Source organism: Cebidichthys violaceus, unplaced genomic scaffold (assembly GCF_023349555.1).
Source record: "Cebidichthys violaceus isolate CVI_PGR_0920_01 unplaced genomic scaffold, fCebVio1.0.p SCAF_4, whole genome shotgun sequence".
Taxonomy (NCBI): Eukaryota; Metazoa; Chordata; class Actinopteri; order Perciformes; family Stichaeidae; genus Cebidichthys; species Cebidichthys violaceus.
The window spans coordinates 6,192,648-6,207,636 of record NW_027176594.1 but is presented as its reverse complement, the minus strand read 5'-3'; the positions used below and the strand labels follow the sequence as shown (position 1 = coordinate 6,207,636).

General features: G+C 42.2%; 1 protein-coding gene across 2 annotated transcripts; it reads left to right on the top strand.

Annotated features, from left to right (window-relative positions):
- The first annotated feature begins 1,074 nt into the window (after positions 1–1,074).
- Positions 1,075–14,916, top strand: LOC137884868 (calcium uniporter protein, mitochondrial-like). 2 transcript variants are annotated; one of them, XM_068726932.1, is made up of 8 exons: positions 1,075–1,533; positions 11,111–11,180; positions 11,279–11,446; positions 12,648–12,752; positions 12,896–13,053; positions 13,225–13,428; positions 14,018–14,134; positions 14,637–14,916. In XM_068726932.1, the coding sequence occupies exons 1-8, from the start codon at positions 1,426–1,428 to the stop codon at positions 14,712–14,714; spliced, it is 1,008 nt and encodes a 335-aa protein (XP_068583033.1). In that variant the 5' UTR covers positions 1,075–1,425; the 3' UTR covers positions 14,715–14,916. The 2 variants fall into 2 exon arrangements, with proteins under 2 accessions (XP_068583033.1, XP_068583031.1); XM_068726930.1 differs by having other exon boundaries at positions 1,077–1,533; positions 12,893–13,053.
- Positions 14,917–14,989: the final 73 nt, after the last annotated feature.

Sequence of the window (14,989 nt, the reverse complement as noted above, 5' to 3'; positions counted from 1 at the left end):
AGTCACCAGATTCATGCTTTTTTCCCATCTTTGAAAAAACGTTAGGTGTTAGATGATAAAAATGATTGGCAGCGTTTCAGGATGAGCAATTATCAAAGCAGGACACAAGTGTACCCGTCCATCTGCTCTATGCCATTGAGTGTGGATGATGGCTGGAACCCGATACAGCTCAATCTGTCAGACCTCACCAGGGGGACCTATGGAACGCATTACGTCAAGTCGCTGCGTGTACAGAGACGGACTAGGAACCAGCTGTCTCCAGATGCACTTGTGTGACTGTAGAGCCTCATTTCTGTTGCTAATTTCTGAACTGTTTTCCTCTCAGATCCACGTTAGCTGTTGAATCAGGAGAGTTTACTTCTCAGACAGACTTTCTATTGTTGGGGTCATGATTCAAAATCGATTCCAAATTCAACATCAATTCTCAATTCAGTACATGGAGTTGCAAATTTCAGGATCAACTCCAGTCCACTGTGCGCCAATAAATGCGGTGGGGCAAACTATGGCTTGAAAGCAGAATAAAGTGTGTATAAGATTAAATGCATCTGTATCAATAACCCAGACAATTAACAAAAACACAGGTACATATAATTAAATCTATGGTTTAATACACTTATACTGCTGGTAGAAATGGTAAACACTCTGCGTCTCCTTTTACAGGCTGTGCTCTGCCTTCACTCAACGAATACGGTGCAAAAATAAATATCAATGCTAACAGCAACAACTCTGTGAACACAAAAATTACTTTGATTAAACTATATTACGAACTGTATTGCATTAAACAATGCACTGATTAAACGAAAAGTTGGTTCTTGCTGTATACATATGTATACATTAATAAATCACCTGTAGTCAACTACTGTTGCTAACACACCCCCATCGGCCCAGATGTATTTATGTATGTTCATTCATTTATTTTTATTCTAATGTAACCCTGGTATGTGCTTGCATCATGGACTGTAAATAAGAATTGCTTGCATACGGTCATTCTATTGCCTTGACTTTTATTTTGAAATATTCTTACTTCCGGGTCACCTGTCTTGCTTTGCGTCTCTCTTCAAAAGAAAAAAACAAAAGAGAAATTGAGAAAAATCAAAATCGGCTTGTTATTTGACTTTGGTTCTCTCGTATTTAGTTTTTTTGATTCAGACAACTAAAACGTGAAAACAGCTGTGCATTGCCATTCTCCTGTTCTTAGTTTAAAACGTGGTATTTCTGCGTGGATGCTGTTGGGAGGAAATAGTATGCAGCTCAGGCGGGGCTGTTCCTCCCTCTGTCCCGTAGCGGTCGTCTCATCTGTGTACATTTACAGCGACAACAACCCGTTTCCAACCGGGACACCGGGACTAGCGAGGCTCACGTTGTGGGACGTATCTCTGACCGGAATGCCCCAACAGCACCGCTAACACGGTTTCACGGCAGACGATGGCTTCGGTGCGGATGGTCGGCAAAGTTACGGCGAGACTTTTAGGAAGTATTCAGCCTCTTCACTGCGGTCTCAAAACTACCCGCCCGCTTCCATTTCTTCACCAGGTAAAACAACCCGTACACCGAGGTTGAGTACTTACACCACCGCACACACACACACACACACACACACACACACACACACACACACACACACACACACACACACACACACACACACGTTTGATGGACTGCTTTTCTGCTTTCCGAAAACAACGCGGTGTACTTTGCTCCACTGTGTCGATGTGAATAGCTAACGTCAGTCATTTGAGGGCGCTGTTCAAAGACGGATTTCTTTTTTTTCTGTTACATCTTCACCCGTCTAAAATCTGATGTAAACATAACACACAAAAAAGATATTGGTTGCTATTGTGCTTGAGTGTGATCCATTTTCACATTAGCGCTAATGGAGGTATTCAAACTGTGGAGACAGGCAACTCTCTCACTATCTGCCCCTGTCTGTCAATCATTATCTGTTTTCTATTTTAAATAACAAATCAATTATTCATGTGCATTACCTTCCTCTACAGGGGTTTAGGAACATGACCGACGGACCATCACAGTACCTCCTCACTAAAGCAGTGCTCATTCAATTACCCCTCTAAGGAAGCTGTTAATGGAGAAGGAGTCCATGATTAGGCTGATGTATACACTTCTAAACTTTAACTAGAGACTTGCTTTGCCCTTCACAATCCCAAGAGACACCATTGCCATGGCTGTACTCTGCAGCTGACAGTATGCTCAGCATAAAGATCAATATCTTATTAGCAGATGCTTGAGTTGTGCATTAGGCTTGTCTGGATTTATTTTTCAACACTGATCATCATGTCCGAGCAATTGTCAAAGATGGAGCATAAATGTCTGCCTGTATGAATCATTTAAATGTACAGTTAGAGAGAGTGGTGCTGCAGAAAATGAAACCCCACATGGCATCAGGGGCATAACCAAGAGGTGTCTGTGGTGTGGTTCCACTTACTCGTGTTATTATTAATTCATTATTAACCGTTAAATTGGCCAGTTAAATCTTAAATTTATGACCCGTTTTGTCATCCATTGCAAAAAATTTGCTGAGGTCAGCTAAGTCGCCCCCTATCGGTGCCCATGCAGGACGAGTGGGGCACGCTGTGTTGCTAAATGCCAAGATAGTCTCCACGCTGAGTGAATAATAACTTACAGTTTGAGGGATTGAAGAGAATTACATTATTTCTGTTAGATGGGCAAGCTGCCATGAGTCACTCCTGAATGCAAGTGTGACCGAGAGATAATTTCTATTTTTAGACTGCATCATATATATAATCGCAGCAGCAGTTTTCCCATTTCCCATGTCTTGCTCCAGCTACCCATGGACAAGCAAACCTAATTCAGACCTCTGAGGGCAACGACACACAGAGCGCAGACATTATTAAACAAAAAACAGAACTCATCGGTGTGCTCAGCGTGTTCCAAACAAGTATTTTAAAGTAATATGTTTTAAAGTCACTACTTTTTATGTTGTGCTACTCCCCTCTTTGAACCTCTGAAGATACAGCAGAAGCGGTGTGTTCAGCCTGCTTAATTACATGCAACAATGGTCCCTGCAATTTCAGGGCCAACGTCTTTAACTCCTACATCACTCCCACTTTGGAGGAGTGGCAGCATAACAGCTTGTTTTTGAAGAGGCCGGTACGACACGTGTTGTAAGAGAGCCATTGACGAGACCGATTGTATAAATACGGCTGCATACAAAAACCAGTTTTAGGAATCCATAGAGCAAGATGGCAGTTTATACATGAGATGATCTAGGAAGCAGTATGAGCCGGTGATAAAAGGGATCAGTGTCGCCAGACGTGTTGGATAAGCAACTGAAAATGGATCTCCTTGAATTTTGAATGAACAGGTGTTTGCTAAATCAGTTGGGTATGGAGCATGCGCTTTCGGCTGCTCACACGGCTGCTCTCGTAATACCGCAGTCGGGGAAAGTGTCCTTTTACGTCAGATTTTATTTAAAAGATTGTAAAATGAGACATCATCTACTAGTATGCAGGAGATAAAGCCTCAAACAACATCTGCTTTCATTTTTCTAGTGCCCTCAGCAAAGGATTATCACTTGGAAAAAGTTATTAAGGCAGACAATCACATGTTAACATTCCTGTTTTCATAGTGGGCTGCCATGTTTGTGACTCCTGGATGTGTAGGTGACTACCAGTAGCAGGTGTGACTGCAAACCAACCTATTTCCCGAACTTTAACTCCTTTAAGCATGGAGTGACAACACTGCAACATTGTGTTGTGGTCATTCCTTCACATAATACATTTAAATATGAAATAATAAGTACATATATGCCTAATGGAGAGACAAATATCTATACCACAGAAACCGTAAACACCAACGGAAACAAGCGTCACTTTGTCACTGACATTGTTTTGTCTGACATCTGGCTCCATCTGCTGTCTTGCACATTTCATTGTCTAGATGGCTTTATAATGGAAGATGGAGACTGTTTCTTTTCAGCAAGCCTGACTGTCTGCTTCTCAGTGTCAAGACGGGCAATCAGGCCGGCATAGAGGCTGTTCCTTATGAGGGCAGCATCTACAGAAATGTCTCTTTTAGACTTGTGTAAATCAGTGTCTTCTTGATCTTGGGACCAGTGTTGCTCAGTATGGAAAATTCCTTCAACAGAGTATTAGTATTAGTTTTAGTGAGAGAGAGTATTAGTGTTAAAGTTTGTTTACTCCATTTAAACCTGGTATTAACATGTGACCTGGGTCAAGTATGCATACCCTATATTCCATCCGGGGACTTTCGTTGCATGTCATACTGCTTTCTCCCCCCTTTGTTTACCGTCTGCTTCTCTTCTATCAGCTGTCCAGTAAAAAAATATTAAAAAGATCTATGAGGGAAAATGCACGTTAATGTAAAGTGTAGGCCTATTGCATGCAGAACCAGTTGGAATGCTTTCAGATATAACACATCTGGAGGTGGTCTGGCTCACAGTGTAATCAGATAAACACATTTTGAATCGGTCATTTTTAAGGCCAGTTTCCCATTCCCAGCATGAGTTGAATAAATAAAATCTGGCATTTGATTTGGAGTTTTGCCATGTATTCATGTTTTCCGTGATTTTGTCTTTTGTTTTCTTTTAGTTTTTTTATCCCTCAATTAATATTTATTTTTATTTTGACATATTTGGCTCTTAGTGTAATCAGATCAACACATTTTTAATTTAATAAAAATCTGCCCAACAAGGTAAACGGTCATCTAAAGCCTTTTACTATTCTCAAACGGTCTCAAAGCTCGTCAAGGTTCTCCGTTTTCTTTGCCCGTCTGTGTGGTTAGAAAATGTTGGATGTGCACGGAGAGGCGAACTCATGCCGCACAAAACACCCACGGGCCGTGCCTGATGGCGGGACGTCACTCATGCGGATGCAGCAAGCATAAATCAAGCTTGACTCTGCCACTTCCTCCTGTCTCAAGCAGAAAAGCTATGGACAAGCCCCTCTCCTCTGCAAATAAGTAGGGTGAATGCACCATTGCTTCCCTTGACCTGGCATCTTGAGATAACATGAACACTTATTTATATCAGATGTAAATGCAGTATGTCCTCTTTTGGAGTAACTCAGCCATCTAGATACAGATCTCAAGGTAACACCAGGTGTGAGTGGGGTCAGAGTTTTCAGTCTTTTTCAAAACTCCAAATTGACACTAAGAAACTGTAATGATATATATATATATATATATATATATATATATATTATATAAAAGTTGAAAGTGTTTCCTGTGCATGTATTTTGTTTGGCAGTGGCTTTGAAGCTTAAACTTACAATCTGCTTGAGCCAAGTCATTCATTATTCCTTGTAGGAATGCGCATCAACAATACAAATCTGTGTATCATCTTGGTGGTTAAAAGTAAACATAAAAAAGGTCACTTAATGTTTTGGTCAGTCTTGGTAACAGTCCATGTGAAACAACACAAGTGAACTCATTTCCAGTCCCTTTGCAGACTTTTCTTATTGAGTTCAAGGTTGTTTTGAATCCAACAAACTAGTAATCCATGGAGTTCACTTCTTGTCCCTGCGTGACCCTGTGATGATGCATTACTCTGCCGCATGTGAGCAAAGGGGGAAATATGATTCAACACATTTTTGTGGCAGCTTTGAATTTTAATTCACGACAGGAGGTTGTTGTTGTATTTTTGCTTTGAAATTGTTATTTTAGCACCCTTTTTAAATCTTAGCATCTACCACATGGAGTCTAAGTCAGTGTCCCCATATTTGTCCCCCTCTTGTCGGCGTTCAGCTCCTTCTTTGTGTTAAGCTAGGCTGTGTTTGAGTGTTTGGGGCTGAGTAGCGATTAACTGCAAGAGTAGTCAACGCGTAGCCAGACCAGATCTCCCCAGAACGAGAGAACGGTCTGGCTCCACACATTATCATTCTGGCATAGGGCTGGTTTGTATGTCTTTAAACCAAGCCCATGTCTTGGGCCAGTGTGAAGCACAGGATGCAGTGACAGCACCCTTACTAATTAGATAGCGTACGGGGAGGAGAGTGCCGCAGCGGCTTATATCCACAGTCTACATGCAGTGAGCCAGATCACCGTAAGAGCAAAAGTCCTACTCTTATAAATATGGTCTAGAATCTAGATGACGGTTTCATTGATCTAGACTCTAGATCAATGAAAGTCTGAACTCCTCTTAGTTTCAGTGAAGACGCATGAAAAGATCTTACAAACAGACAATGAACCTATTGTCATGGTTGAATAACTATTTGGAAAGCTGTAAGGAACTTGTTGGACTTGCTTGACTAAAGACAATCTTATTTTTAGAGTATGATTTATTGTTTGAGTTCACCCAACATTTTATTTTTCATATTGGCATTAAACGTCCTGTACAAACTCTCTCCTCTTCCTGCCCTATCTTCATCCCGCTGCATTTTCCTCCCCCCTTAACTCACTGCACCACTGGATAGCAGAAGACAAATGTTTCAATGCAAATCATTGTCATGGTACAGTGCTGCTGTTCTTATGGCATCAGGGAGTAATTCAATTTCTCTTCTTGATAGCCTTTCTTTTTCACCCCAGCCATTTATCACCCTCACTGATTTTCCTTTCCACCTGCTTCAAGCCATGCCTGCCAAATTTAATCACGTGTGCGTGTGCGTGTGCGTGTGTGTGTGTGTGCGTGTGCGTGTGTGGGGAAAGTGACGTTCCTTTCCCTTAATGAGAGTGGGAGGAGACATTTGATGCATCTGGCCATTTGTGACAGGAGTCATAATGGAGTGACCTGCTGGGGGACTGCAGGGAAAATGAGGCTGCTTGTCACCATGATAACCCTGATCGTTCCTCGAGCAGAAGCCCCCGGCCCGCTTCACTGCAGAGGAGGGAGATGACAGTTTGTCTCCTCTCGCTCTCCTCACTCCCTGTTGGCGTGGCATACATAACAAACCCACAGCTCAAGGGGTAAATATACCTTCAAGCTGATTGTTTACAGAAAGAATCGTTGGAGGAAATTGTTTTCAGATGAGGAGCAGGTGTGCGGGGTTGTTCCCCTGCAGCAGCAAATTGACTCCCGAACTGTGTGAAAGGACAATGGATAAACAGCGACTGCCCTTCGTTCTGAATATTGATTAGCTGTGTAAATGGGAAGGGTGTTTTATTTTGACAAGCGAACAAATGTTAAAATGAGGAGACGGTGGTGACGTTAGTCGTCATGTGGCGTAGCATCGCCCATTCCTTTCTGCAGGCGTCTGCGTGTCTGTGTCTTGTGACATGATGACATGGGTGTGATCGCCTATTACTCGTGTTTGTACAGGCTGGTTCAGGCAGTACAGTCTTCAACCTGCAGTCTGTTACAACCCTTTGTCATGTGTTTATTTAACCTATGGGTGTGTCTACCTCTTTGCATGGGTGTAACCCCTGTGAAACCATTTTTTAATTTACAAATTTAACTTATTTACCCCTCCAACACACTAGCTGACGCTTCTTGCATTCTAGTGCTTATAATCGCCGTCTTCTACACATTCTACATGTCTGAACAAGTAGAAATTATAAACCAATCCGCGTACAAAAAGAGAGAATCACAGCATAATGTGTAAACCTCAATGTCGCCTAAATTCACAGAAATGTAAGTTGTGTAATAGTGTCTATTACTGTCATTTCATGATCCTGCACTGAAGTGTTATGTAAGAGAATTAGAGTGAATGAATAAAGATGCTAAATTTGATATTCAGATCATTAATATAGCAGCAAACTATTTGCATTATAAAGATATAGTGGAATAATGTCTACTTGAGCAGAGAATGAAGTCGCTGTGTGTGTGTGTGTGCGTGTGCGTGTGCGTGCGTGCATGCGTGCGTGCAACGTCAGGAGAAGCAGAGATTTTAATTTGTCTAGTACTTTGGTTTATGACCATATACCTGCAAAATGAATGATAATCAGCTGCGCTACACGTTGTGTTCAATGCTAATTAGCATCAGTGTTAGCTTGCTAACCCACTAAGATGGTTAATGCTACTAAACATCAATATGTTAACCAATTGGTAACATGTTAGCGTGCTAATGTTAGCGTTTAGATCAAAGCACTGCTGTGCTGTAGACAGTCTTGAATTTAAAAAAAAAAAGACTATATTGTCTGCCTGTGAGTTCTCGGCATTTAGCAGTCAAATTGTCCCCATAAGGAACATAGAAAACTTTATTGCATATGCTCCTTATGTCTCTGTCATTAGCTGAAATGAGGCTAGGGGGTCCACTAAAGTCTGATACAAAAAACAAAACTCTAGGGATCATCTGTGCTATAAATACACATTCCAAATTGTTCTTTAATGCCGTTGCAGTGCTATGTGCTGCAGAAAGTAATAACACAGGGCCAGCAGCATGGCTGTAGAAAGGGACTACTATTCATCACATGGCTCTCAAGCTGCATTATCTGCCACTGTGGCCACGTTCTGTTGATCTAGAATGGGATTGGTATGTGTGCACATAGCATACAAACTGCCTGGACTCAGTCAGCCATTGAATTGACTCCATATGATCTCACGCACGCACACACACACACACACACACACACACACACACACACACACACACACACACACACACACACACACACATATATGCACGCAGTAAAGAGACAAACAGCCCAGCCTCGCCCTTCATGCATATAGCTCCAGCTCCACTGTTTCTGTTATAAGCTATTTTGACGTGAAGTGTTTGCTAACAAGACTGACGAGGAAATGGCATTTTATTCTGGTGCACCCACTGTATGTGCTGGCAGTCAGCGCCTGCACCACTCAGTTTAATGAGGCGCAATGGCTGCAGAAGGTAGTATGGGAGGATTATGGGATGTGGTTCCAGGCTGCTTAACATACTGGCAATGTGCATTGCTGTCTGAGGTTAACTGAGGAGTCGCAGAATAACTAGACTTTTTGTCAACTGTTGAGAGATTCATCTATACCATTTATTGTGTGGCAGCTATCCCTTTTGATTCCTCTGGTTGTATTAGGCCCAGTGGTTCCCAATTGTTTTTGGCTCGTGCCACCCTAAAACAAAACCATGTCTACTTGCAAACCCACATTACAGTTATGGCCTCAATGTGGACGTGAGCAGTTTAACCTAAGAGCAATATTTCTTTCTCAGATTGTTGTATACTATAATTATACTAAGGCAGTGCTTGTTCGACCGATTGCTTGCCCTCCAGTATTGCCGCCTGAACCTCACATCCAGACAACTTGACACTGCGCTTCCTTGGCTCCTCAGCAATACGCCCACCAAGTGAGAAGTCGGTGGCCGAGAAACCCGGAGGACGGACATACAGACAGACAGAGACTCCTTACATTTTAGTCAGATAGTAATTGATAAGAAAAAGCAAAAATGAGTGTAAAGTCAGAAAAAAAAACATTTTATTTAAGGCCCCAGGTTGGGCAACCACATGAGGCCAATGTTGCAAATCCATAAGTGGGACTGCTTAATGGACAGTATGGATTTGTGTTTCTGGTGATTCATGCATCAACGTGATGAAGCACCTGGCCTTACAGATATTTAATTTGCAAATTAGCTTATGGGAAGCTAGAAACTTCCCATAAATTATTTCGGATTTTCCAGAAAATTACCGGTGTATCAAAATATAAAACTACATGTTGATAGATTTTATGCATCTGTACTGCGCTGAATGTATCACCACTTAAAACAGTATTTCAACAATGAGAAAAGCTATTAACACTTGTTAAACCCTATGCTTCTTTCAAGTCCACTGTTACGATTTCTGATGCTTGCAAGCTTGTTTCACCGGTACGTAAGAATTCATATGTACATCCCCTAAAAATAAGTTTTCCCATTGTCCATTGGGAGCTGGTGTGCTGATGCGTAGGTGGTAAAGCTTTGTGACAGCTTTCAGCTGTACAATAACATCTGGAGATCTAACCCAAGCTGAACAGCTTAAATTGGGATCACTTGGGCTCTTTTTGGGACAGAGTATTTCTAAAAGCATGTTGTCCTTCACAGTGTGGCGCACAGCATCATTACCAAGCTAGCAAACACTTGATATTAGTACGTAACCCCCAGATGAGAAGAACCTTTTCAAGCTTGCCTATATTTCTCTCTGTTCCACCTCCTGGCTTTCTGCCACTATTGTCCAGAATGGGTTGTTGTCTTCATGGTTCATGTACACACACACACACACACACACACACACACACACACGTGCGCATGCCTCTGGTCATGAACACAGTTACTCATTTCTGTCTGTGAATGTTGTTTTCCTGTTAGAGTCCCGATTCCTAACCAGTGGAGTGTGAGGGACTTCTGCACATCTGGCCTCCACTCAATCACTGTGCCTCAAGGCCTGGCTGCTGTGTCAGTCCATGAAAATGGGCCGCTCCCTTGCTCCTCTTTAATGTGATATTGATCGAACAAATTCCCAGCTGGAGGACAAAGGGGATGGGAGAGAGTGGCAGCCACATCCCTAGTTTTCAGCTGGACCCGTCTGACTCTCGGACTAAACAGGAAACGCTGCAGAGGAATCTGTTGTTGAGGTTCAGACGGCCCAAGTGTTTCAACACCAGGAAGCTAGTATTCACAGCTCATAGTAGGAACGTGAAAGACAAAATATGTATCACTACGATCCAGAATCATAACATATAATTGTTATTAATGCCGCTGTCACAATCACATTTAGTACAATCGTGTTGGTTTGATATCATGGAGATATTCAGCCGATTGTGAAGTTCTTTGTGTGTGCTTTGTAGCACGTCCCAGAGGCGTTAAACATTAACAAATGTGTTTGCATGTAAACTAAAAAAAGACGACACCCCAGGATTGTCAAGTACAGAGAGTGGTGGTGGAGAACTTTATTATCTGAAGCAGTTCAACAATACAATTGTACTTTTTTATTTACCGTTTAGAGAGGGAGGTTTAAGAGTTTCAAAGACGCCTAGAAATTGAAGAAATTCTTATTTTTTCTTATTTTTCAAAGTCGATCTTTTTTCAGGTCCTTCATGTCACGCCGCTCCGGATCCGTTTACTCTTTAATGTCAGTTTACCGGGGCAGCTTGTTCAGATTTGTGCTCAAACATTTGAGGACAGAGAACCATCTGAACAAGCTTCTAATGCTCTTTTTTGTTCTTTGTGTCTCTGTTGTGTTTTGTCTTTATTTATTTCCTTCTTTTCTTTTTCAGGTTCAAAAAAGCCTGCCTGTACTTGGGAATTGTCACACTCTTTTCTACAGTACCCTCGCACCCTCCAGTGGTAATACACAGTTACTACATCCTCTCCTTGAGCTTGACTTGATGATCTGTGCACAAGACATATAGTATAAAGATGATTTCCTCCTCGTTGTGTTGCAGACGTGTCTTTGAGGTACAAATATGGCCGTTTGGTTCTGGAGGTCCCCTTGCCCTCCAGGCAAGAGAAGTGTCTGTTCTTCCTCAGACCCATGCTAATGAGCGTAGGAGACCTGGTGGCAGATCTGCATCGAGAAGACCCTGGAGCCACAACTTCAGTTTTCTCCAAGGGTAGGCCTCCACCCGTGTTAGCTTAGCTGTGCACCAGCCCAGTCACATTCGTAAGGCTTTAGTCAGTCAGGTGGTTTGACAGGTTCTGTGTTGAGAGTGAAAGTGGTTTGAGTAGACTGGTTTGACATAATGTTTGCAGTTTGCACAAACCATTCACTCATTTTCACCACTGACTAAATGTCAATGTTAGTGTCACTCATGAGCAGCTCAACCAACGAGTGATTTTCTTTCATCTGAGGTGGTTTCATTGAGGTGAAAGTAGCCAGTATTTCACCAAAAAAAAAGTTTTTAAAAAGAATTTTAAAAAATTTTCTTCAACAGAAACATTTGTTTTCTTACTCTTCCCTTCATCCACTGCAATAAGTGATATACAGCTAACTGTAAATGGCAGTTACAAGGAAGCACTGTCTTTTAACTGTCCTTGTTGGTCCAGAATGCAACACCCCTGCAGTGCATTTTAAGTAAGGGGTGTGACTCACATTCTCCTGACTAGAAAAACAGGCTGTTTTCCTGAGAGATCGCTCCGTCCATCTACACCACCTAAATGCAATACACATGCAGGCGGCTTGTACAGAAGCTGCTGAAAGGTGTCCTGCAATCACTACCTGAGGCAGGGTGACGTGTAGATTATGTATCATTTCAGGAAATAGGGCATGTTGGAACTAAGGTGCACAGATATTACATTATGCAACATTGGCATCCTCCTTATTTTTCCCCATATGTCTCATTCCTTTGAGAAGACCTTTGGTTCAGCAGTGATGAGTAACTTTGTGTGGGCTGTAAATGATTGACTGCCTCTATTTATGAGCTGTATGTAGTGCAGTGGTTCCCAGCCTATTTCCTTCAAGTCTACTAAATGACCTACTATTTTTGAGTGAGGAAAGAAATTCATAGACTTTTGAATAAATTATCGAGGAAGGGGGTTATTATAATTTGAGTACTACGTGTGAAAATCTAATTTTGACAACCTCAGAGCAGATGAACCCTGGCACACCCTCTGGGATCTTCGGACCTCTGATGTCGTGTGTGCAGGGTGGTCTGTTTAGCATTTCATTGTTTTTTTGCATTTTTATCTCATTTTCCTTTTTTTTTATTGAGCTTAAATGGGCAGCCTGTTAGAAAACATTTCTTTACTGAGCTATGAGAATATAAAGTTATAGGATTGCAATAAAAGTACTAAACGATTGCCCTCCTCTGACAGATGGAGAGCCGATAGCAAACACCACGCTGATAGACACCCTGTTGGACAAGGACTTCCAGCTCGTCATCAATGATGCCGTTCATAATGTCTGCGCTCCTGAAAAGGGTACAACACATTTCTGTCCGGTCATAAATGGTCCTCATGTTGTCTTCTCCGCAGTGAATACTGAGGCCTGCAGATAAATAGCAGTGGTTATCTCTCCAGGCATGACTCATCTCACTTTTTCCTTATCGTGCCTTCTTCAGCAGTGTGTACCAGTGAGCATGCCATGGAGCTGAAGGACGTGAAGCACGTCGTGCATCTGCTGCACACGGCACTCCACCTGCCTGAACACCACCTGCTGAAAGAGAGGCAGCTGCTGGAGAGACTGGACAACCTCAAACAGGAGCTGTCCCCTCTGGAGAAGGTTAGTAGATGTGTCTCAACATCTGTATGCCACTGAATCGCTCTCTCCTTCGTTACATCCCCTTTGACCGACTCTTTTTATTGCCATTTTGAAAGAAACAGATGACTGTCCTTATGGGTTTTGTTGGCTGCTAACCCATCATTTTCTTGTATTATTGCCTGACCATGACAGATGAGGGCACAGCTGTCCCACACTGCAGATTTCCGGAGCTCCAGGGTCATCTGGGCCGGCATGGCCGTGTTATCTGTGCAGGGTGGCGCTCTGGCCTGGCTCACATGGTGGGTCTATTCATGGGACGTCATGGAGCCGGTCACTTACTTCATCACCTACGCCACCAGCATCGGAGCCTTCACCTATTATGTCCTTACCAAACAGGCAAGTCTCAATAAGACTTTTATGTCCATCCATTAAATAGGAAACCAGCAGTTAGCTTAGCATAGAGACTGAAAACCACTAGCCTGGTTCTGTCTGAAGGTGTCGAGATCCGCAGACCAGCACCAGACAATGTAGGAAAGGAAACACCACTGCTCTATTGGCCCATAGATGTGGAAAATCCGGGTAATTTCATACCTGGAAGTGCAACATTTTTGTCTTCACGTGCTACTGAGCAACTTCTATAGGTATGAACAGGGCCCCGCCCCCAACGCTGTATCCAGTTCTTTTTATACATCCATGGTTCAGCACCTAACTGCAAACCATAACACCACAAATTGTTGATATCTACAGACAGAACCAGGCTAACTGTTTCCCTGTTTCCAGTCTTTATGCTGAGCTAAATGCCTAATTGTTATTTATTCATATTTGACAGACAGATATGGCAGTGATGTCAATATTTTAACTAACTTTAATCCTTTTAACATTGTTTTTCAAACTTAAAGCTCTGTTATACAAAATCATGCTTATGTGTGCAGATATGTTTTTCCTCGTCACATTAATAACAAGCCCACTTTATTCTTTCCCTCAGGATTACATATACCCAGACGCTAAAGACCGACAGTTCCTGCGTTACTTTTATAAGTCGGCCAGCCAGAACAACTTCAACGTTGCAAAATACAATGAACTGAAGGATGAGATGGCTGAGGTTGGTTGATTGGTTCACTCTTTACAGTCCTGCAGTCACAGCCTACCTCACTAACACATTTTGGACACATACAAATGTAGGAAGAACATGTAAATTGCACATGTGCTAAAATATGAAAAATGTAAGAGCGGAAATTAGAGAATCTTTTGAAGCTAAGTCTACGGCCCGCTAGCAGCTCCTTGAGGCTAGTGCTTTGAGCTAAATGCTAACATCTGCATGCTATCTCGCTCACATGACAATACTAACATGCTAATGTTTAGCTATTCTAATTTTACTGATGTTAGTCGCCTTAGTTTAGCATGGCAACATTTGCAAGTTAGCACTAAACACAAAGTACAGCTGAGATTGATGGGGAAACATCAGGATGTTCTAATGGAATGAAAATTGTACTCCTTAAACATTCATTGTTTCCAAAAACTATAAAAAGAATAATCCACTGCCTTGTGGGAATCCCGCTGAATCAGCTCTTAATGATGAGTGGTTTGTGTTTTCTATGCGTCAGGTGGAGGAGGACCTGAGACGTCTGAGATATCCGACTGAATTTCAGCTTCCACTTGAACAGCTCCAGCCTAAGCCATGAACAAAGCCATGCCATGAACAACGGTCACTTAAGACCGTAACACTCCAGAGTAAAAACTAATTTTCCGCTTTATTTTGATAATGGTGCCTTTCTACCGGAAATCCATGTCATTCTGTGTTTTGTTTAGTCTTGATAATGATGCCAATTATGTCTATGTACAAACACTGAGGACTAATGAAATATAAAGTATTCCCAAACATTGTGAGCATCTCCTGTCTGATCTGTCTTGTTGTGGATGTACTCGCTGCTAGAAGACAAGTCATAACTCTAAGTTC

What these genes read in the sequence shown, in the direction of transcription:
- LOC137884868 (XM_068726930.1), top strand. Translation starts at nt 1,426, where the DNA reads ATGGCTTCGGTGCGGATGGTCGGCAAAGTTACGGCGAGACTTTTAGGA. An exon ending in AACTTCAGTTTTCTCCAAGG is followed by an intron (nt 11,447 to 12,647) that starts GTAGGCCTCCAC and finishes CTCCTCTGACAG; the next exon opens with ATGGAGAGCCGATAGCAAAC. An exon ending in TGAAGGATGAGATGGCTGAG is followed by an intron (nt 14,135 to 14,636) that starts GTTGGTTGATTG and finishes TCTATGCGTCAG; the next exon opens with GTGGAGGAGGACCTGAGACG.